The 22,118-nt window shown below is 59.9% G+C and overlaps 2 protein-coding genes across 2 annotated transcripts; both read left to right on the top strand.

The window, feature by feature from the left end:
- Nucleotides 1–810: 810 nt before the first annotated feature.
- Nucleotides 811–13,267, top strand: TYK2 (tyrosine kinase 2; the record flags this gene model as incomplete). The annotated part of the gene is made up of 23 exons (XM_082012141.1): nt 811–997; nt 1,929–2,052; nt 4,128–4,272; nt 4,610–4,773; nt 4,979–5,363; nt 5,604–5,798; nt 6,042–6,199; nt 6,300–6,423; nt 6,578–6,770; nt 6,869–6,975; nt 7,346–7,522; nt 7,642–7,729; nt 7,883–8,010; nt 8,573–8,708; nt 9,085–9,236; nt 9,330–9,480; nt 9,908–10,005; nt 11,031–11,223; nt 11,513–11,631; nt 11,946–12,118; nt 12,247–12,364; nt 12,462–12,572; nt 13,133–13,267. 23 exons carry the CDS (start codon nt 811–813, stop codon nt 13,265–13,267), a joined length of 3,561 nt encoding a protein of 1,186 aa, XP_081868267.1.
- A 1,666-nt stretch (nt 13,268–14,933) lies between these two features.
- RAVER1 (ribonucleoprotein, PTB binding 1) lies at nt 14,934–22,016 on the top strand (the record flags this gene model as incomplete). The annotated part of the gene is made up of 15 exons (XM_082012133.1): nt 14,934–15,149; nt 16,154–16,220; nt 16,956–17,425; nt 17,661–17,852; nt 18,479–18,608; nt 18,689–18,789; nt 19,195–19,281; nt 20,021–20,159; nt 20,415–20,659; nt 20,812–20,905; nt 21,066–21,208; nt 21,304–21,384; nt 21,497–21,625; nt 21,715–21,798; nt 21,870–22,016. The coding sequence occupies 15 exons, from the start codon at nt 14,934–14,936 to the stop codon at nt 22,014–22,016; spliced, it is 2,325 nt and encodes a 774-aa protein (XP_081868259.1).
- Nucleotides 22,017–22,118: the final 102 nt, after the last annotated feature.

Here is a 22,118-nt window from a genome sequence, read left to right as displayed (position 1 = left end):
AGTGGGGAGGCAGCTCTCGTGACGAGGCCGTGGGGAGTGGAGCGCGATGCTTGAAAAGGCTTTTGATGCTTCCAAAGTCTTGGGGTTTACTCCGCAGGTTGGTTTCCTTCGCCGTATCGCGGCGTGACGGCTGATCCCACCCCTCGGTGGGAAATAAAGCCGCTGGGTCCTTCTCCCCACGCCATGTTTGGTGTCGATACAGCATGGCAAATCTGTTTGGGGGCGGGGAGCGGCTCAACTTCGGCATGGCTCTCTTGCAGCCGTGGGTTTGTTTCAAAGGCGAAAAGCCTGGCGCGGCGAGCTTGCTGCAAGTTCGCTAAGCCGAGGGAGCGAGGGCACGGGAGAGTCCTGGCCCTGAGCGAGAGCTCTCTGCGGTGTTTATCTCTGCCGGAGGAAGTCGAGCTGCGGCAGTGAGATCTCCTTGACCTTTGTCAAAAAAAAAAGAAGAGAAGACGGGGAATAAGTGCCGGATTTTGCCAGGAGAGACCGGGGAAAAGAGCTTGGGGGGGTGTGAGTGATGCTGGCGCTGCAGAGTGGGGAGACACGCAGGGCTGCGGCTTTCCCGGTCTCACCGATGGATTGCTTCCCTCCTGCTCCAGGTGATAACAGCCCCCCGTGCTGCGTTCGGAGATTGGCACCGAGTTATGCTTCATTTGACGGCGAGGTGCGTAGCCCCAGCGTCGGGGCGGAGGGTGCCCAGTTACCCAACTGGGGGAGACTGGTGGCAGGGCGCTCCGCGCGTTGCTGAACGCTTGTTTTTATTTATTCCTCCATTTCCTCCCAGTCGGGGCGTCGTCGGGGGCCGTCGCCATGTCTCTGTGCCAATGCGCGGTGAAGCACAGCGAGTCGGATGCCGAAGGCTGCTGCTTCTCGGCGAGCAGCGGCTTGAAGGTTTGCCTGCACTGGAGCGGCGAGGAGGAGCGGGAGCGGTGCCAGACCTACGCCCAGGGCACGCTCAGCGCCGAGGAGATCTGCATCGACCTCGCGCGGAGGATCGGTGAGCGCTGGGGAACTCCGTCTGTCTTCTGAGATTGGGATACCCAGCCGGGTTATGTCCCAGGGCTGAGAAATTTCCAGTTTCCCAATCTCTGGGACCATCTAAGCTGCTTTATCCGATAAATCTGAGCTCTTGTGTTGTTTTTAAGAAGCAGCTTCCCAGTAACTGGCTGTGAGCAATCCTTCTGTCAGAATTTGGGCATCCCCGCTTGCTCCGGAGTTCCTGAGAAGCGAGGTGGGATGGCTCTACCCCGAGGCTCAGGCCAACGGGTCTGTGAATTATTGGAGCGTGATGAGTCGAAAAGCAATTACTTCATCTCTGACTCATCAGCATCCCTGTTTAACGAGCGCTCTGCCTTCCCTCGCCGTGGATTTCTCCTGGTGGAGCCGCAAAAATTGTGCCAGGCACCTGCGCCTGGGCTCTTGCTGGTCTGAGGGGCCATTTCACAGCTGTGTTGGTTTGAATTAAGGGCAGCTGATGGTTCTTGTAGCCCTGAGGAGAAGGTTTTAGCTCTTGCCTGGGGTTTAACCAGCAAATCACTCTCGATTCACGTTTCCCCTGCGTTTTGTTAACTTCCCTTCCCTTTGCTGCAGTCTAAGTAGCTCTGCACGGCAGTTTATTTGGAATAAAAACTGCTGAGGCTTCCCCGGCCAGCTGGCTTTCCCCGAGCGCACCAGAAGGATGGTAGACGTGCGGCCTTCTTTTAAATGGCGCTTTTAAAGGCTATCCTGCCTCTGACATTTGAGAGCGGGGATGAGGAGAACGTCTCGCTCCCTGGAGGTGGGGTGTCGGTAGCGTGGATGGGTTTGTGCTGCCAGTAAAATCAAGTGGTTGGGAGAAATGGGGTGAAAAAAGGGGTTTTTCTTTTTCTACTGACTGTGAATTTTTGCGGGCTCGGCAGCGCCTCACAGGAATCGTGTTTTCTTCGCAGGCATCACGCCGCTGTGCTACAGCCTCTTTGCTCTCTATGACACCCAGAGCCGAGTCTGGCTCCCACCCAACCACCTCTTCAAAATCGGCAAAGACACCAACCTCAACCTGCTTTTCCGCATGAGGTGAGGCCAGTTCCCTCCGCTCCATCCCCTGCTGCCGTGTTTTTTGGAGCCGAGCCCTGTGGAGCAGCTGAGCTCCTTTTGCTTGCAGAGCAGAGTCGCTCCAGGCTTTAATAGGGCTGTGCTGGAAATTACGCTGCTTGCTTTCCCCCCTGCCCCGCCGGGTTACCTGTTTCCAGATTTGCCTGGAAAATGCGTGCGGAGGTTGGTGTGGGGTCGGAGGGCTGAGCAAACTCGGCAGTGCTGCTCTAAATCGGACTTGGAAGGATTAAACGAGGAACAGGGTGTGTTTAGAGCCTCTGCCTCTCCTTCAGCATGGAAAAATTCATTTCCCTGTTCCCAATATTCCTCTGCCTTTTGCCCTGCGTCTCCCTGGCCGATCCAGCCCATGCTCCCTGCTCTCAGCTCCGTCCCCGAGCAGGAAGGTGTCCCCTCTGAAGCGTTTTGAACACCCAAGGGTGTCTCTGGGTGAGCCCAGGGCTGTGGCATCGCTGGCTGGATCCCCGGGAGGGCGACGGCTGGTTTTGTAGACGTCTTTGCGAGATACTTGTGTTCCCTGGGGATGATGGGGACGGCGATCTTATTGTTTCCGCTTAAAACATTGCTGCTGGCAATTTTATTAGGAGACCTCTTTCAGGCTGGTTTTGTTGAGGTTTGGTTTGGGTTTTTTTTTTCATGGTGAGTCACAGTGAAGGTAAAAGCGAGGGAGAAACAGAAAACCTGGCTTGGAGATTTATTAACCTGGTTTATATGACTTGCAATACCTCCTCCTTCCTGGGGAACCATGGCGTATAGAGCCGAGGCCTCCCTCTGCAGCCGGCCGTTGCACCGAACACACCCTGTGCAGCAGAAAACGGTCTCCGAGGCGCCGCGCCGGCTCCCGTGCCTCGCCGGGACGTTGTCCCACGCACGGCTCTGCCACGTTGTCCCAGGAAGAGTTGAAACGGTGGCCATGGGAGCCACGCTTCCCGGTGTGCGAGGAGGAAGGCTTCGGGTCCTCGTGACCAGCACCTCCTCAGCCTTGCAGGAGCAGAGCGCTGTGATCCGTAGCTCTCCGACTGTGGATGAGTCACAGAGCTCTGACTTTCTGGGCCAGAAAGTTTTGACTCTGGTTTCGATGCGGGTGCCTCATCTGGCACGGGTGCCTGCAGCACAAGCACCGAAATAACCCCGGCGCGTTAACCGCAGGTGGAGATGCGGCTTTGGGGGTTGAGCGGTGGGAACGGAAACTCGCTCTGCCTGCAGAGCTCCCTTTGTGCTGATGTTTTTTTAGATGTGGCATTTGGGGGAACGCTCCTCGCTCCAGCTGCGCTCTGTTTGGGGTTTTTTTTTGGTGGTGGGGGGAGTACCCGGAGGGGCTGCGAGCCCCCGAGCAGCAGGAAAGCTCGGCTGTGAAACGGCGTTGTGGGGAGCACCGCTGCTAAAGAGGCAGGTCGGGCTTAGTTGCAGCCAGAGTTAATTAGAGTCCCTTTAATGAAGCTCTGCTGATGGGGATGTGTTGTGTGTGCTGTACTGCACAGCTGGTCATAAAATGTAGTGGAAAAAGCCTAAAGGAACCAGTTTTGGTGGCAGAAGGAGGTTGCTTCCCCTTTGCCTCCCGGTGTCAGAATCGTTGCCTTGTGCTCGGGTCACGCTATTTGAGGACGTGGCTGATTCTTGTGTCAGCAATAGGGTTTCAAGAAGTTTGGCTCTTCAAAAAAAAAAAACCAAAACACAGCCCCAAAACCCTCCACTCTGAACCCAGAGTGTGACCCTGGCTGCGCTGGGGTGGGACGGACCTCTCTGCGGGTCCTCTCCCGTCCCCTTGAGACAGCTGGTGACAAAACCTCTGCAAAAACCTCTTTGGGAGCTGACTGCAGTCCCCCAGCAGCCCCGGGGAAGGAGAGGCAGCTGCACCAGGTGGAAGGAGCAGATTTACGGGTGAAATGACCCTCGTGCTTGAGCCTCCGGGGCAGCCTCTGGACCCGGGTTTGGCCTTAGAGGTCCTTTTCGGCTGCTGTCCGGTGCGAGAGAGCGCAGGGACAGACCGCAGCCCTCCCGTGCCCACGGGCGAGCGCCGTGCTCCTCTCCTCCTCCAGGTACTACTTTCGGAATTGGCACGGGATGAACGACAAGGAGCCGGCGGTTTATCGCAACGTGCCTCGGCAGAGCGACTCCCCCGACGAGAAGCTGCAGGGGGGAGCCTTGCTCGACAAATCGTCCTTCGAATATCTCTTTGAGCAGGTAACAAACCGGGCTGACGGGCTGGAGGCTCAGTCGCACCTGGAGTTGTGGAAACATGGGTGATTTTCTCGATCCAGCCGGATTCGGCTCAGCCCTGTTGTCGGCATTTGTTTTGCCATCTGCGAGGCCTTTGTTTAGAGGACTAAACGCAGCTGTAGTTTTGCCCTTGCAAAGCTTTTTGTCCTGCTTGAAGCCTCCGTGGGAGGCGGGGAGCCGCACTGAGGGGGATCCCATTACACCTTTAAAATACAATAAATTAAAAAAAAAAAGCACTCTGGAAGTCAGTGCAGGGGTTCCCCCCACCCCCCGCTTTTATTTAACTTTTTTCCTTTAATAGGGAAAATTTGAATTCATCAATGACGTCGCATCTTTGAAAGACCTCCAGACCGAACAGGAGATCCAGAGGTTCAAGAACGAAAGCTTGGGCATGGCTGTGCTTCACCTCTCTCACATCGCCATCAAAAAAGGCATCTCCCTGGAGGAAGTGGCCAGAAAATACAGGTGTCTGCTTGGCTTCACAGCCTCGGGGCTGGGGACTTTCCTCTCTGCGCTTGTCTGAAGGGTTTCTTCTGGTTTCTCACCCTCTTTCCTCTCCGGGAGTGAGTCTGGGGGTGTTTTAGGCGATGCAGAGATTGTCTGTGGCTCCTCTGGCTGTGCTGTAGGCACCTGCAAGGCCTTGCTGACCGGTTGTTCCTTCCCTCCACAGCTTCAAGGACTGCATCCCGCGTTCCTTCTACCGCCAAATCCAGCAGAACAACTACCTGACCAAATTCCGCATGAAAAACATCTTCAAGAAGTTTGTGCAGCATTTCCAGCGGCACACGGTCAGCACCGGCAAGCTGACGGTGCAGGACATCATGTACAAATACCTGGCTACCTTGGAGCACCTCGCGCCTCGCTTTGGGAGCGAGCTCTTCCCCGTGCTCTCCTTGGAGACCTCTTCCGAGGGCGAGAAGGTGCAGCTGTACGTCAACGGGGGACATTCGCAGCCGGAGCACGGGCACGCGCTGCTCCCCAAGGACCGACCTGTCACCCACGAAGTCCTCATCACCGGCACGAGCGGGATCCAGTGGCGGCCCGTGCCCGTAGAGGTAGATCTGTGCTTGTACTCCCCGCTGCCGGGTGGGAAGAGCCATACCCATCCAAATCCCATCCCACGCTGGCTCCTTTTCCTTAGCTTGTGCTCCTGGGCTTTTGCTCAGGCTCTCTGGGCACCCCAAGTTTCTTTCCAGCTTATCCCAGTTTGGCCAGTAGCCACCGCAAGCAAGTGGTGCCATTTCCCAGCGGCAGGAAGGGCTGGAACTGATGCCTTTGCATCTCCGCCTCTGCAGAGCGTCGAGAACTTCTCCCATCGTGGATATTTTGGGAGAAAGAGCAGAAACAAAGAGCTGGAGCCCAAGGGGCCGGCTCAGCCGGTGGAGCGGAGCGAGCCGAAATGGGCCCATTTCTGCGATTTCCGGGAGATCACGCACATTGTCATCAAGGACTGTAGGGTCAGCATCAACCGGCAAGACAACAAGTGCCTGGTGAGTGGGACCGGTTCTCTCCCAGCTGCCCCGCTGGCCGTCTCGATGCCCGTGGGAGCCCGTAGTTGCGCTTCAGAGACTGGGAGGAGGCAGCGCCAGGAAGAACAAGGATCTTTTCCAGGGTTAATGCCAGCAAGCAAGAGTTTTTTACGCTCTTCTCCTCGGGCTGGCAGAGGGCCAGGTGGAATTTGGGCTGCTCGCCCTCTAGCTCGATGGCTTCTCACGCTGGTTCCCTCTTTCCAGGAGGTGGTTCTCCCATCCTCCGAGAGCGCGCTCTCCTTGGTCTCGCTGGTGGATGGTTATTTCCGACTCACGGCTGACTCCAGCCACTACCTGTGTCACGAAGTGGCACCGCCGCGACTCGTGATGAGCATCCTGAACGGCATCCACGGGCCCATGCAGTAAGTGGCTTCTTCCTGATGGAGGACCTGGGGGTGTTGAGGAGGACGTGCCGTGTCCTCAGGGCTTATCCGACACCATTCCCTTTCCTCCTGCTGCCAGGGAGGAGTTTGTTTTTGCCAAGCTGCGACGGGAGGAGCAGGAGGAAGGGCTCTACGTCATCCGCTGGAGCGTCCTCGATTTCAACAGGATGATTCTCTCCGTGGTGAAAAGGGGCCACCAGCAGGTAAGATGCAGTTCCCGGTGCAGCATTCCCAGGAACAGTGAGCTCCAGGAGGTGCTCGTCTCGTTAGGAACGCACTGGGCTGCGCCTGATCTGAGCTGCCGGCTTTCTGGGTGACGGGGAGCTGCGACGCCTGCCCTGACACTGTCTTTCCCAGGCTCCTGGGGTGCAGGGAGCCCTCAAGTACAGGCAATTCCGAATCCAGAAAAAAGGAAGCTCTTTTGTGCTGGAAGGGTGGGACCGGGAATTTTCCACTTTACGGGAGCTCTTGGATGTGCTCAAGGGCTGCACGCTCAAGTCTGGTGATGAAAGCTTCACGGTGAAGAGGTGCTGTCCGCCCAAACCAGGAGGTATGAGGATGGACGATCTTCCCTCCGTCGGACTCCGGGAGCAAGGGCCTGTGTTAGTTTCTGGGGCTTTAGCGTACATCTGTCCTCTCCTCTTGCAGAGATCTCGGACCTGCTGATCACACGGAAGGTGAAGGATAGCACGAAGCAGATCCTTAACCTGACCCAGCTCAGCTTCCACCAGATCCGCAAGAACGAGATCACTCAGGTTGTGTGCTCTGCCTTCCCGGGCAGCGGGCTTTACGGCAGGCTGCGGGTAAATGTGTTGGCTGGAGGAAGCTGCTCTCCTGATCAGGGGGATGCTACCCCTGGGGCAAAGAGGAGAGAGACGTGGGGCAGTTAGTGGGTTGGGTTTGGCGCTTTATTGCTTCCCCCTTCAAGAAAAGGGGGAAAAGAGCTGAGCAGAGGCAGCGCGGTCCGGGCAGGAGGCAGTTTCTTCCCTGTCATGCGCAGCAGCGAGCGGAGGTGACGCGGAGGGAAGGGGAGAGAATCATCTCGTGTGTGCAAGGCTGAAGATTCCCCCCCACGCCCGCTGCCTGGGGGTCTGACACCCATGTGCCTTCTCCGTCTGCCTGCAGCGAGCCCATCTGGGGCAGGGCACCCGCACAAACATCTACGACGGGGTGCTGAACGTCTGCGGGACTGCTGGGGCCGACGACGAAGCCGAGTATTTCTCCACCGAGCAGAACAACAACAGCCGGGAGATGCACGTGGTCCTCAAAGTCCTGGACCCCAGCCACAGAGACATCGCCCTGGTGAGCCCACCCTGGGCTGGGGAAGGGGAGGTGGGATGGGGGGAGACGATTCCGAGCCGTTCTCTCGGTGCTCTGAGAGACCGGCCGCCTTCGTGACACCCTCTCTCCTCTCCCCGCAGGCGTTTTTCGAGACTGCCAGCTTGATGAGCCAAGTGTCACACGTCCACTTGGCTTTCGTGCACGGAGTCTGTGTGCGAGGCTCCGAGAGTAAGTATGGTGCTCTCCCCCACCCTTTGCCGCAGCCGGCCTCGCCTTCGGTCGGTGCCTCTTCCCTGGCCGCTGCCAGCTCCGTGGCCGGGCCAAATGGCTCCTGTGCTGTGCCGAGTGCCAGGCTGAGGAAAATACCTCCATCTTTCCCAGATATCATGGTGGAGGAGTTTGTGGAACACGGACCTTTGGACGTGCTGCTGAGGAAGGAGAAAGGCCGGGTCACTGTCGGCTGGAAAATCACCGTGGCCAAGCAGTTGGCCAGTGCCTTGAGCTACCTGGTAAAGGGGCTGGGGCTTTCCCAGCAGGGAACGGTGCCGAAGATCACCTCCGAGCACCTTTAGCTCCAGCTGCGCCCCTGGGTCTTGCCAGCAGCGTGGCAGGGCGGATCTGCCACGTTTTCCTCTGCCCTCCAAGCAGACAGATTTTTTAGCATAAAGACCCATCCTGGCTCCCTCTTCCCTGGAGGTGAGCGGCTGGGGTGGCACGTGTGAACTTCAAACGCCGCATCCCGGCTCCGTAGCTTCACTTGGGGGCTGCGCGAGCTGGGAGGAGCCGCTGCCGAGGACGCTGCCTTCCCCGCTCGCTGGGCTTCTGGCCAGCAGCTTGGGAAAGCTCGCTGGCTGCTTGTGAGGGCACGCGCCCCGGCGCTGGGTAATCCTCGTCCTTTTATTCCCCCCGGGTTCGGCTTTGTGCAAAGGGATAATGAGGCAGGGAGGTGACGCAGGTAATTAGAGCCAGGAGTCCTGCGCTTTTATTATCTGGTGTAGGCCGTAGACTTGACCTTGTTCTGAGGCATCTGTGGGAGCTTCTCCAAGATTTCCTCTCCCCTCATTTTCACAGGAGGACAAAAACCTGGTGCACGGCAACGTGTGCGCGAAAAACATCCTGCTGGCCAGGAAGGGGCTGGAAGATGGATCTGTGCCTTTCGTGAAGCTCAGCGACCCCGGAGTCAGCTTTACGGTGCTTTCTCGAGAAGGTATTCGCTCATCCTGCGCTGGAACTGAGCAGGGCTGGAGCTGGGCTTGTTCTGAGCTGAAAATGGAGTGCTTTTTTTTTCCCCTCCTGCAGCCCAGGTAGCTAATAAATAGCGTGAGTTGTGCCTGAGCTGTTTTGGCAAGGTCTTGCCTGCCTTTCAGACCTTAATTTTTGCAATATTTGGCATTTTGAAACGTGTGGGCCCGCAAATTCTGTGGCAGTGGCCGTTCTTGACTTTAAAGCTGCTGTGGGAGACAGTCCCACGGTGGCTCCCCAGTGGCTGGGATCCCGTGGGGAGCTTTTCCTCTCTCCGTTTTCGTGGGCTGTTTGCAGCTGTATCCTCAGCAGCACCTCACTTTGCCTTCCCTCTCCCAAAGAGCGCGTGGACCGGATCCCCTGGATCGCCCCGGAATGCGTCCGGGATGTGGGGAACCTCAGCACGGCAGCTGACAAATGGAGCTTTGGCACCACGTTACTGGAAATCTGCTTCGACGCCGACGTCCCGCTCAAGGAGCGCACTCCTTCGGAGGTGACTTACCTTCCCCTCTCCCTCCATCCCCATCTCCTCCGCTCCGGGATGGATCCAGCCCCGTTTGAGACCCGCTTTTCTGTTTTCTCGCAGAAAGAACGTTTCTATGAGAAAAGGCATCGCCTGCCCGAGCCGTCCTGCAAGGAGCTGGCCACCCTCATCTGCCAGTGCCTGAACTACACCCCCGTGGAGCGGCCGTCCTTCCGGACCATCCTGCGGGATCTCACCCAGCTCCAGCCGCACAGTGAGGCTCCACGGCCGGGGCACCCTGGTTTCTTGGGGCAGGGGGGTTTTACGGTCCCGCTGTTCACCCCCGACCCAAATCGGTCGGGGCCTCGGCAGCGATGGGGTGAGGGTGGCTGTGGAGACCCTTTTGTTCTGGATGGGGAGGGCAGGGAAGGGGAAAAAAAGGTTAAAAAAGGGCAAAAAGGTTAAAAAAAAAAAACTAAAAAGGGGGAAAAGTAAAAAAGGCAAAAATGGGAAAAGAAGAAAAATGGTCAAAAGCAGGGGAAGGAAAGGCCAAAAAAAAGGGAAAGGCCAAAAAAGGGGGAAAAATGTAAAAAGGGGAAATGAAAAGGCACTCCTTGGGGCACAGGGGTTGGGAGCGAATGTGTGAAGCGTCTCTGTGGCGGGGCGACCTCCGCTCTCCCCGCAACCCCCTTCGTTTCCAGACCTCGTAGACGTCACCTCGGTGAACCCCGACTTCCCGGTGTCGGACCCTACCGTCTTTCAGAAGCGTTACCTGAAAAAGATTCGGGAACTGGGGGAGGTGAGTGATGTCTTGAGACCCTGCCTGGAATTCTGCGTCCAGCTCCGGGGTCCTCGGCATGGGAAAGGCCCGGAGCGGCGGGAGCGGGGCCGGAGGCAGCCACGGGGAGGGTCCGAGGGCTGGAACCCCTCTGGGCAGCCTGGTCTGGGGGGAGATGTCCCTGCTGGGGATGAGATGAGCCGCGGAGGCCCCTTCCCGCCGGGGCCCTGCGATCTCGAAGGGCTGCGTGTCCGGAGAAGAGCAGCCAAGCTGGGGAAGGGTCTGGAGAACAAGAGAAGGGGCCGAGGGAACCGGGGGGGTTTAGTCTGGAGAAACTGAGGCCGAGGGGAGACCTTCTCGCTCTCTACAACTGCCTGATGGGAGGCTGTGAGGAGGTGGGGGCCAGGACCCTTCCCCAAGCGAAAGGGCGAGGGGAAACGGCCTCGAGTTGCGCCCAGGGAGGTTTAGATTGGCCGTTGGGGGAGAATTCCATCACCCAAAGGGTTCTCTGGCATCGGATTGGGCTGCGTGGGGAAGGGCTCAAGTCACCATCCCTGGAGGTATTTAAAAGGCGCGTAAACGTGGCGCTCAGGGCCGCGGTTTCGTGGTGGGCTTGGCAACCTCAATGATTCCCCGATTCTAAATCCCCAAAGGAGCCAATACGATAAATCCCCAACGGCCCACGGAGCTGATGGAGATACCGAGGCGGCTTTGGGTGGGACGGGGAGTGCGGAGCGGCTTGGGGCTGGTTGGGAGGACGCTTCCCTTGTAGCGGGTTATCGTGGTGCGTCGCGCTGCTGCGCGATTTGTACGCTCCGGTCGCCTCTGGGTGAACCGGCCGTTTTCCGGACTGATTTCCAAAGAATCTGCGTTTGGACAAGGGTCAAAAGTCTTTATTTTTAATCTGTTTTCACTGAGGATTTCCCCTCTGTCCAAGGAGTTTATTGGCTCCTGTGGAGCGCTTCCAGGGAGGCTGCTCCTGGCGCGGGGAAGCCGGGAAGGCTTTTCCTGGCAGGATCTTAAATTCTGTGCCTGCTCCTTGCCAGGGTCACTTCGGCAAAGTGAGCCTGTATTGCTACGACCCCACGAACGACGGGACAGGGGAAATGGTGGCTGTCAAATCGCTCAAATCCGGCTGCAGCCAGCAGCTGCTGACCAGTTGGAAGAGGGAAATTGAGATCCTCAAGACGCTTTATCACGAAAACATCGTCAAGTACAAGGGTTGCTGCAGTGAGCAGGGTAAGGCGGCGCAGGGGGACACGCGCGGTGGCTTTGATGGCAGCCGTGGGGCGGTCGCTGCCTCTCCCTGTGCGAGTTTTTTCCCTCGGCGTCGTAGTTGAATGCCAGCAGCAGAGCCCAAGCTTGTGTCGTCCACCGCCCAGCACCGGGCAATCCCAATTCCCCATGTTTTTTGGCAGCTGGTAGCGGGGAAATCCCCTTCCTAGCAGAGGGCTGAGGGGGGTTGGGGTGTCCCTGGGTTGTTCCCCTCTCTCCATGAGGGTCACACGCTGCCTTCCTCCTCCTCCAGGAGAGAAGATTGTGCAGCTGATCATGGAGTACGTGCCTCTCGGCAGCCTGCGAGACTACTTGCCCAAGCACAACGTCAGCCTAGCCCACATCCTGCTCTTTGCCCAGCAGATCTGCGAGGTAAAGCGTAAACCTTCCCTGCTTCTCCTGGGGGCTCTGACCCTGCCCGAAATGGCTCCGAACCCCCCACAAATGCTCTGACCCTGCCCAAAATGGCTCCGATCCCCCCGCAAATGGCTCTGACCCTGCCTGAAATGGCTCTGATCCCCCCGCAAATGGCTCTGACCCTGCCCGAAATGGCTCCGATCCCCCCGCAAATGGCTCTGACCCTGCCCAAAATGGCTCTAACAACCCCGAAGTGGCTCTGAAGGTGCCCAAAATGGCTCCAACACCCCCAAAATGGCTCTGACCCCCATCTTTTCCCCCTTCTCCAGGGCATGGCCTATCTGCACTCCCTCCACTACATCCACAGGGACCTCGCTGCCCGCAACGTGCTGCTGGAGAATGAAAATGTGGTGAAAATCGGGGATTTCGGTTTAGCCAAAGCCATCCCCGAGGGCCATGAGTATTACCGCGTCTGCGAGGACGGAGACAGCCCCGTCTTTTGGTGAGCGCGGCTCCCTTCACCGCATGGGGTGGTTTGGGGCGAGCAAAGGATGATGCCAGGGTCGGGTACGGCGAGCAGAGGCATGTGCCGAGCTCTGCCAGCGCTCACCGCCGACCTTAACCGCGCAGGTACGCCATGGAGTGCCTCAAGGAGTGTAAGTTTTACTATGCCTCCGACGTCTGGTCCTTCGGGGTGACGCTTTACGAGCTCCTGACCCGCTGTGACTCTGGCCAGAGCCCTCCCGTGGTGAGTCCTGGGTCGGCGACACCGGCTTTACCGCGACGGTGTTTGCCAAGCCAGTGATTGTGGCTGATTTAATTTTGTCCACCCTTTTTGCCTGCAGAAATTCATCGAGATGATCGGGGCGACGCAGGGGCAGATGACAGTGTTGCGGCTGATTGAGCTGCTGGACAGGGGGAAGAGGCTGCCGAGTCCCAAGGATTGTCCTTGCGAGGTGAGGCTCCGTGTCCCGACGGCTGGCCGGCCGTCTGTCTGTCCCGACAGGCTGCGACGAGCCCTGGGGAAAGGGAAAAAGTGGGGAGGGGAAGGGGAAGAGTGGAGAAAAATGGGGAAGGGGAAAATGGGGGGAAGAGAAAGGAGAAAAATGGGGAGGCAAAATGGGAAAAAGTGGGAAGGAAAAATGGGGGAAGGAAGAAGGAAAAATGTGGGAGAGGAAGGGGAAGAGTGGGGAGGGAAGGAGAAAAGGGGGGAAGGGAAAAATGGGTAAGGAAGGGGGAAAAAGTGGGAAGGGAGGAGAAAAGGGGAGAAGGAGAAAAGTGGGAAGGGAAAAATGGGTAAGGAAGGGGGGAAAAGGTGGGAAGGGAGGAGAAAAGGTGGGAAGGACTTCGTATTGCTGCGGGGAAGAGGAAGGAAAGGTGACGTCGGGGGCCTGAACGCCGTGAGCAGAGTTCCGGGAGCGAGGAGCCCCCCATTCTCCCCGGTGAAGTCCCGGTGGCCACGCTGCCTCCGGCTGTATTTTTCCGGCTCCCATCCCTCTTTTTTTTCCTTTCCCAGATCTACCGGCTGATGAAGAACTGCTGGGAAGCGGAGGCTTCCTTCCGCCCGGCCTTCCACAACCTCGTCCCCATCCTGAAGAACTTCCACGAGAAGTACAGGGCTCAGGCTCCCTCCGTCTTCAGCCTCTGCTGAGCCAGGACGCTGCCGAGACGGCGGCGGGGGGCCGGGACGGACGCACCCACCTCCCCTCTCCGCTCCCCAAAACGAGGGAGACCGCGGTCGGTGGCCACCGCCGCCGCCTTTTGCTTCTTTTTCCGGCGGCGTTTCGGCACGGGTGAAGGAAACGTCGGGTTCTCGAGGTGAGCGTGAGGCAGAGCAGCATGGCGGGGGGGATATGGAATGGCTGCGGCCGTGTCCCCCCCTCCTCACCCGCGCCAGCTCCGCGGCCAGCCCGTGCCCATCCTCGCCACGCGGCACGCCGCAGCACGCCTCTCGCGCCCAACACTGTGAATGAGACTGCGGGCAGGGGGTGGAGGGACCACACGGATTTACGGCCTTGCACCCCCTCCCTTCCCTTCCTCGCTCCTTCCTCTTCCTCGGGGAACTGCCGAAACCCCACTGAGGGGGGTGGGGCTGCCTTATAGGGACCGTGGGCTGCTGGATCTCATCCCCGAGGGGATTTGGGGGTGTGTATGTATGTGTGTCCACCCCCCCACCCAAAATGATGGGAGTTCAGCAACAGAATTTGGCACTTTATGGGGGTTTGGGGTCTCTGTTGTGTTTCTGCCCCCACCCCCCCTCGCCTGGATTGGTTTTGGGGTGCGGGGGGGGTGGCTGGAGGAAGAGGGGGGCTGGGTGCCCCCCCAAACTGCAAGGGGAGGCCGTTTCCCTCCTTCCCCTTATTTATTGCCTTGCTGTCTGCCTCCCCGGGGCATGGGGGGGGGTTGCTGGGGGGGGCCTTACCTCCCTTGCCCCCCCCACGGGGGTCATCTCCCAATAAAGGATGTAATGGCCCCCCCTCCTCTGCGGCCTGGTGGGGGAGCAGGGCCCTGGGGACCCCCCTTGGAACGGGGGGGGGGTTGCTGTTGGGCTGGGGAGGGGCAGGGGTCCCTATAGGCTATGGGGGGAGGGAGTCTCAGGATTCCTATAGGGCCTGGGGCAGGTCATGGTTTCCATAGGGCAGGGAGGGTTGGGATCCCTAGAGGGTGAGGGGAGGGGTGCCTCAGGGTCCGGGGGGAGGGGCAGGGGTCCCTATAGGGTGCGGGGGGTGTCTCAGGTTCCCTGTAGGCTGGGGGAGTGGTGTGGTCAGGGACACCTATAGCATGATGGGGTGTCTGTCTTGGGGTGTCTACAAGGGGTGGGGGTCGGGGCGCCTATAAGGGGAGGTGTCTCCAGCTCCCTGTAGGACTTGGGGGGGTCAGGGGCCCCTATAGGGTGGGAGGGAGGGTCTTGGGGCTCCTGTAGGGCTGGGAGGGGTCAGGGCTCCCTATAGAATGGGATGTCTCAGGGTTTCTATAGGGCTGTGGGGGATCAGGGCCCCCGTACGGTGAGCGGGGGGTGGTGCCAAGGGTCCGGTCGCTCAGGGGCCTGGCTCCTGAGAAGCAGCTAATAAGAGTGCAGCAACCGCAGGGCTCGTCCGGTTCTGTCCAATCAGGCGGCCAAATGCTAATAAGGGGCGTCTCGGCCCAATAGAGAGCAGCGGTGCTGCCGGCTTGTTTTTTTCGCCCTACCCAATGAGCGCTCCGAATGCTCCCGCGTGGGCGCGGCGGTGGGCGGGCCAATGAGGCGGCGGCGTATTGTCGGCGCTCTACCCGCCGTCTGGCCTCTCGATGGTCCCAGGAGGCGGCGGGTGCCCAAGATGGCGGCGGCAGCGGCGCTCTCGTTGGCGGGCGCCGTAACGGCACCGAGCCCAGAGCTACCGGCACCGGGCGCGGGGCTGGGCCGGGCCCCCGAGGAGGAGCTCCCGGTGCTGGACCCGGCCGAGGTGCGGAGCCGCCTGGAGCGCAGCGCCCGCCAGTTCCGGAACCGCCGTAAGGTGCTGATCCGCGGGCTACCGGCTGACGTGAGCAACCAGGTGCGGGCCGGGCCGGGCCGAGAGGAGACCGGGGCCGGGGCCGGGCGTGCGGCGGGGAGGGCGGGGGGCGCTGCGGGGAGGGCTGAGGGTGGGTCTGGGGAGGGTTCTAGCCCCCCGGGGCTGGGAGCGGGGTGTAGCGGGGAAGGGGTCGAGGCTGCGGGGTGGGGACCGGTTTGGGGAGAAGTGGGGTGCGGGGAGGGCGAAGCTGGGCCCGGTACCGGCCGGGAACGGGGATAACGGGCAGCGCTGGGCAGGGGCGGCCAGGGGAGGGTCCCAAATTCCACCGTCTTCTGCCCCCCCCCCCAGCTCCTTCCTGCCCCCCAGCTCCTTATAACTTTACAGCTCCCAGGGGAGGAACGGGAGAGTCACACCTCACCCTCCCATCACCCCTCAAACCGGGCGCCGAGGTGGAGCCGGTGCCGTGTAACAAACCCTGAATCCCTGCCTCAAACGAGCCCCCGAGAGCCCCGGTCACCTCCACGCTCTCTCCACCTGCTTTTTAAATTCCTCTTGCCTTTCCCCTCCCCGTAAATTAGAGCTAATTATCGCCCGGGGGTGTCAGAGAGGCCGAAGGTCTGTAAATTATTTCGGGGAGGGCAAAGTCTTGAGCTGGCGGCAACGCCAGCGCCCTCAGCGACTGGGTTGAAGATCCTTATCTGGGAGGAGCAGCAGCAACACAAATACAGCTCCAGGGGATAAACACCCTCGGGGTGTCAAATCGGGGACAGGCGAGGTGAGGCCGTGAGGAGGGAGGGAGATACCAAGGCCGAAGGGCTAGCTTTAGCCCCTGTTAAGATGCCCAGGGGAGCATCTTCGCTTTGAATCGAGCCCTTTCACTCACTGCCTCCCTCTCTGAAACCTAGGGAGAAGGGGAAATGTTTACGGGTGCCACACGGGGTGACCCGTGGGAATTGGGGGACCCGCTGTAGCGAGGCTAGAGTTTCTCCCTGGAAGCCAACTCCTTTTTGTATTTATTTTTATTTAAAATCCCTTTGTTTATCCAGGAAGTCCACGATCTGCTGAGCGACTACGAGCTGAAATACTGCTTTGTGGACAAATACAAAGGGACTGGTGAGTAAGCTGCTCTCGCAGCGGGCGTCTCCGGCAAATGCTCTCTCTGAACGCCGAATCCATCGCCGCCGCTGGGCTCAGCCTCCCCATGCCGCGTTCGGTGGCTTTTCCGCTGCCGTGTGTTCCGTCGGGGAAAGGCAACACCTTGTTCTGCGTCGATTCTCTGCCTGCCTCTCCCTTCTGACTGCACCCTGTCCACGGTCTCTCCCTCGGCCACACTCGCCACGCCCTCTTTGTGTGGTGGCTAGCGGAAAATTAATGGCTGCAGGGTTTAGAACGCCACAAATAAAATTTGCAGCTCTTTCCCAAGCCCCCCGGGATGTCTTTCTGACCTGAGGGTGTTCAATACAGCCCCTCTTGGGGGACTGCACCCACCAGTGTTATCCTCTCCACCCCAGAAACTGTTCTCAGGGGTGGAAAAAGCTGCGGGAGGGTGTTCTCCAGCCGGGGGGCTGGGACCCAGCGGCACCGTCCCTCTCCCCGGTGTCTCCTCGGAGCTTGAGGATGGGGCCGCCTCGCACTGAGGATGGTGTGATTGTGCCGGCCGGCACTTGCCAAGACCTTCCCTCCGAGTCCTTGCCTCGTTGGGGCTTTGGGCACTAACAGCGGCCAGAGGGGCGAATTTTACCCCTGGGGTTTAACCCCATGCCTCGCCAGCCCCTCCACGGCTTCGCGTTTTGGGGTGAAACGGGCACCGCGCAGCCTCACCCTTCCCTCCCGGCTCTGCTCCCGCAGCGTTTGTCACCTTGCTCAACGGGGAACAGGCGGAATCGGCCATCAAAAAATTCCACTTGAGCAAACTCCGGGAGAAGGAAATTTCGGTGCAGCTGCAGCCCACGGACGCCCTCCTGTGTATCGCCAACCTCCCCCAGCTCTACACCCAACAACAATTCGAGGAGTTAGTCAGACCTTTTGGCAACCTGGAACGGTGTTTCCTGGTCTACAGCGAGAAAACGGGACACTCCAAAGGTTACGGATTTGTGGAATATATGAAAAAGGATTCGGCGGCCAGAGCCAAGTCGGATCTGCTGGGGAAGCAGCTGGGCACGCGGACTCTCTACGTCCACTGGACGGACGTCAACCAGTTGACGTTAGATCTCCTCCATTCCAAGTGCTTGTGCGTCGACAAGCTGCCCCACAGCTACGCCGACCTCGAGGAGCTGCGGCAGGCCTTCTCCGCCGCCTGCCCCCCTACTTTTTGCCAGGTGAGGGGGGGTGGATTTTAGGGGGGTGGCAGTGCTTTTTCCTGGGGTGCAGTCTTTCTCCAGATCCCCCACGCTCTTTGTTGAGCTCACAGGGAGGTTGACCGCCCGCAGAGAGCAGCACCCGGGGTCCCACGGCCTCGCATTGGCACGTGCGGATCTCTTGGGTCTCCGTGGTGCCGGCTCCCTCTCTTCCTGTCGTGCTAACCCTCCTTCTGGCATCCCTCTCTTCTCCTAGCTGGCCTACGGTCAGGACGGGCAGCTGAAAGGCTTTGCCGTCCTGGAATATGAGTCGGCGGAGGTGGCAGAGGTGGTTCAGCAGGCCACGGATGGTTTGCCGCTCGCCGGGAATCACGTCCGAGTCTCCTTCTGCGCTCCCGGCCCTCCAGGCCGCAGCATGTTGGCTGCCCTGATAGCCGCGCAGGCAACGGTGAGGCTTGTGTGAGGCTGCTGCCTCCTCCTCCTCGCTCCCTCTTCTCCTCGCAGCTTGCCGTCACCGTGACAGGTGCCGCTGGCATTCCCAAGGTCGAGCATCCAGCCTGGAGCAGGCTGTCGTGGAGCAGCCAGCACATTTCCCATCGGATCCCCTACGGAGCGGCCGTCTGTTGCCTCTAGCTCCTGCTTCTGGGCGTCTCTGGTGTGCTGGCGCTTCCAGGCTCCGGTCGCACGGCACAAATTCCCCCCGTTGCTCCTGCCTTCCCATGTGCCACCGCAAAATTTGGAGCACGAGCACCGGTTGTTGCCGAAATCCAGCGGCCACCCGGTGTGGAGAGCTTTGCCGGGCAGGTGCCGCACCAGCAGGATTGCGGATGGTGTAGCTGCCGATGCCGACGACAAAGTGTGCGGCTGCTGCTGCGCCTTGGCTTTTGTCGGCTGTTAGGGATGGGTCAGTTGTTTCTTCCCTGCCCTACAGTGAGATATTTGGGAACTGGGATCTTGCGAACTGGGATCTTGCTGCTTTTGGGAGCATTAAGGGCAAATTCAGGGCGGCCAGTCATGGGGGAAGCCTTGAAGCTGGCTGTCTTGCATTTAACAAGCTGCTTTTTGGTTTTTAAGGCGCTGAATCGTGGGAAAGGGCTCCTCCCTGAGCCGAATATCCTCCAAATTCTCAACAGCCTGGGAAATCCCGCTTCCCTCCAGCTACTGCTCAACCCCCTGCTCCACGGGGCCGTCGGAGGAAAACAGGGTAAGGCTGAATGCGGAGTGGAGGCCGGGGGGTTTGTCCTCGCTGCGGCAGGCGATTCCTCCGGCTTCTCTTCCCTCCAGGAATCCTCGGTGCCGCTCCCTCCATGCCGCTGGTGACCAACCCGGCCCTCTCCACGGCTCTCCTCCAGCTCGCGCTGCAGAACCAAACCCAGGCGCAGCAGGTAGGCAGGAATTTCGCTGATGCCGGCTTTCCTTTGCGCCGATGCTGCCATTGTGCCGGAGCCCTTGTGCTCCTGCCCACCTTGCTTCTGCGAGAAACAAATCTGCTCGGGGTCCTGCCGGGGCTGCCGCGGATGGGCAGGGATCTCCCAAATCTGACGGCGGGCTCGTGCCGCTGCCTTTTTACGCAGCCACGTTGCCTCTGGTCTCCGTTCCGGCTCACGCACCTCTGTGGCCTCTCCCGAAACTCTTTTTGCCGCTTGAGGAGTAAAGAGAGAGGATTAAAGCTCCCCGCCACACTTCTCGCTCTCTCCATGCCGCTCAAACCGCCCCGTGCTTGGTTTTCTCCTCTTTTTTGAGTGATTTTTCTGTCTCTTTCTGGTCTCTCGCTGTGCTTTCTGCCCCAGAAGGCATTGCTTGGGAACTCCCTGTTACTGCAGAACCAGGTCTGGACACAGCTGCTGCAGAACAAGGGGAGCCAAATCCTCCTCCATGTGAGCGGTAGGAGGCAGCCGGCGTGTGAACGTGCTGTGTGTGCGGTGGTGCCGAGCCGTAGCGCCGGGACCCCCTCAGCGCCTTCCCCGCGTCCTTAAGACCAGGCAGTGACTGCGGCGAGGGGTCTGACGGCGACACCAGTCACCCCAGTGACTCCAGTAATGCCAGAGCCGATCTCCTCGCGGGGAGAAGCGAGTCGCTGCTCCAACTCGGAGCCTGGAGGGTTCAGCCTCTGTGAGCGGCTCCTCTCCAGCGGGTCCGGAGCCTTGTCGGCTCTCTGCCTTCCCTGTGCTTGTTGAGCCAGTCCCCACGCCGAGCTCAGGCTCGCCGAGGCGGGGTGAGAAAAGGGGAGCCCCCATCCCCAGTGCGCTCCCCTTCAACTCACCGGCTCGGCAAATGATTTCTGCGCACGGCTGGGTGGCTTGGCTCCTTTGTTCCAGCGCAAACGGGCCGGTTTGAACAAAAATTGGTGCTGAACCATGGCGGGGAGTGTCTCCCCGGTGTTATTTCTGGTATGCGGTGCTTAAGGAGCTGTGAAACTGCAGCCGGGGTTGCTCTCGGTGCCTGCGGCGTGTTTCTCTCCGTACCTGTGCCGAGCTTTTCGCCGACAGCCACGACCCGGGGGCCCTCGCGCCGCCTCCGCTCCCCGCCGTCCCGTGAATGCCGGGGTTTCCGGAGCCACGCATCTGTCGCGGATGAGTCGGCTTTGCGCCGTTAACCTTCCTCTGTCCTTCGCAGAAGCCAGGGATCCTGGGCGACTCGCCGCTGAGCTCCCTGCCCCACGGCGCCCTGGGTTTGGCCAACGCGCCGGCGCAGCCCCCCAGCCAGCTCTTGGGAGAGCTCTCCTCAGGTAACAGCCGCCGGTGGAGACCCCACCGTGCTTTGAGGCATGGGGCTGGGCTGAGGGCACAGCCCCCCTGCTGTGTTGTTTTTGTGGTGGTGGTGGGGGGGAGCCACGCAGGGGACCCCCCCAGGCGGGTTGGGAGGAGCGGAGGGTGCCGGGGTTGGGTTTCCCTGGTGGGGGGCGCGGATGCCGGGGCGAGGCAGGGACCTGCCTGGGGGAAGAAGGACCGAAACTGAGCCGGGGTGGGGGCTGGACGCCGGTGCCATCCTCCTCCTTCTGCCTCCCCAGGTGACATGACACAGGGACATGTAAAATCACCGATTTTGCCTTCTGGAAACGTACCCCTGGCTTCTTTCCTGGGCCCGGTGGGAGTAGATCGGGAAAACTCGGTACTGGGGACGCAGGTGCCTCAGCTCACGCCTCCCACCGTCACCCCCCCGGCCCTGCAGGGTCTCACCACCTCCATTTTGGGATCCGTCATCAGTGGCCTCCAAAAACCAAAGCAGAGCGAGAGTGGCCCCCCCGCCTCCGGGGTAAGCTCCCCTCGCTCTGGGACGAGCCTGTCCCCCCTCAGGCGGCTCCGTGCCCTCACCAAAAACCCTCCAGCGTGCTTTTGGGGCTGGTTTCTGCACCCCAGCCCCCCGCCCAAGAAGCCATCTGAGCCCCTCGAGTGTTTCTCCCGCAGGTCTCGCTCCTGGGGGAGCCCCCCAAAGATTTCAAGATTCCTCTCAACCCCTACCTGAACCTGCACAGCCTTCTGCCGGCCAACAGCCTGGGAGGTGAGCGCCCTCGCTCCCCTTTTCTCCCCACCCCGCTTGGGGACGGAGAAGGGAAATCCCCCCGGGATGAAGCATGTGGAGAAACAGATCGTTTCGGGTGGATTTCTTCCCCCTCCAACAACTCTCTGGTTTGTTGTTTGGTTGGGTTTTTTTTTTTCAGGCGCCGCCAACAAAGGATTTAATCTGAAAGCCGGCGTTTTGGGGAGCGTCTCCAACCCCCGAATCTCCCAGCCCTCCCTGGCCGACCCGCTCCTGCCCTCGCCCGGGCTGGCCGGGGACGGCTACGCCTTCGATTACCAGCCGGTGGGTACACAGTGGGGGAGAGTAGATTTTTTTTTTTTTGGGGGGGTGTAGTGGAGCTGGGGCAGCCCCTCTAACCCCTCTCCTCTCCGGGGAAGGATTTGGGCTCCCGGATTTACCCCCAGACGCGAGACCACGCTGGACCCCTCCTGGGGGGCTTCGGGCACAGCAGACACAAGGTAAAAAGCACCCCCACCGGCATTTTGTGGGGAGGGGGGTTACAGGAAAGCGGGGGGGCCCCCACACCGTGTTTTGGGGGTCCCCGATTGTCACTTGGGCTTCCCCTTCCAGCTCTCCTCGTCGCCGGGGTTCGAGCGAGGGGGTTTGGGGCCGCCCCTGCCCCCTTTTTACTCAGGATCCCCCAGTTCCTACTTCACCAGTGGCCTTCAAGCTGGGCTCAAGCAGAGTCACCTCAACAAGGTGAGACCCCCGCCCCAGGGCTTGGGGAGACCCCCTCTCCCTCGCCCAGACCCCCCCCCAAATTTCTCCTCTCTTCCCACCACCCCAAGGCTGTCGGGATGCCTCCGTCGGGCTCCGCAGACGCCATCCTCTCCTTGGGACCCCCCAGCCACTCGCACAGCACCCACTCAAAGGTAAGAAACCCCCCCGAACCACCCCCAAACTGACACCAACCCCTCCCTTTTTATTTTTTATTCTCTTTCAGACCCCCGTGGGGGGCCAGAAACGAGCCTTCTCCCACCTCCTGCCCTCCCCGGAGCCCAGCCCCGAAGGCTGCTACGTGGGGCAGCACTCCCAGGGCCTGGGGGGCCATTACGCCGACTCCTACCTGAAGCGGAAGAGGATATTTTAGCCCCCCCCCCCCCCCCAATCCCCCCCCCCTGTAAATCTTGTACAAATGTGGGTTGTTTTGGGGTTGCTTATTTTTTTTTAAATGTTAGACCCTTTTTGCATT

Source organism: Phaethon aethereus, assembly GCF_964289735.1.
Source record: "Phaethon aethereus genome assembly, chromosome: 32".
Lineage (NCBI taxonomy): Eukaryota > Metazoa > Chordata > Aves > Phaethontiformes > Phaethontidae > Phaethon > Phaethon aethereus.
This window is presented reverse-complemented; position numbering and strand designations above follow the sequence as displayed.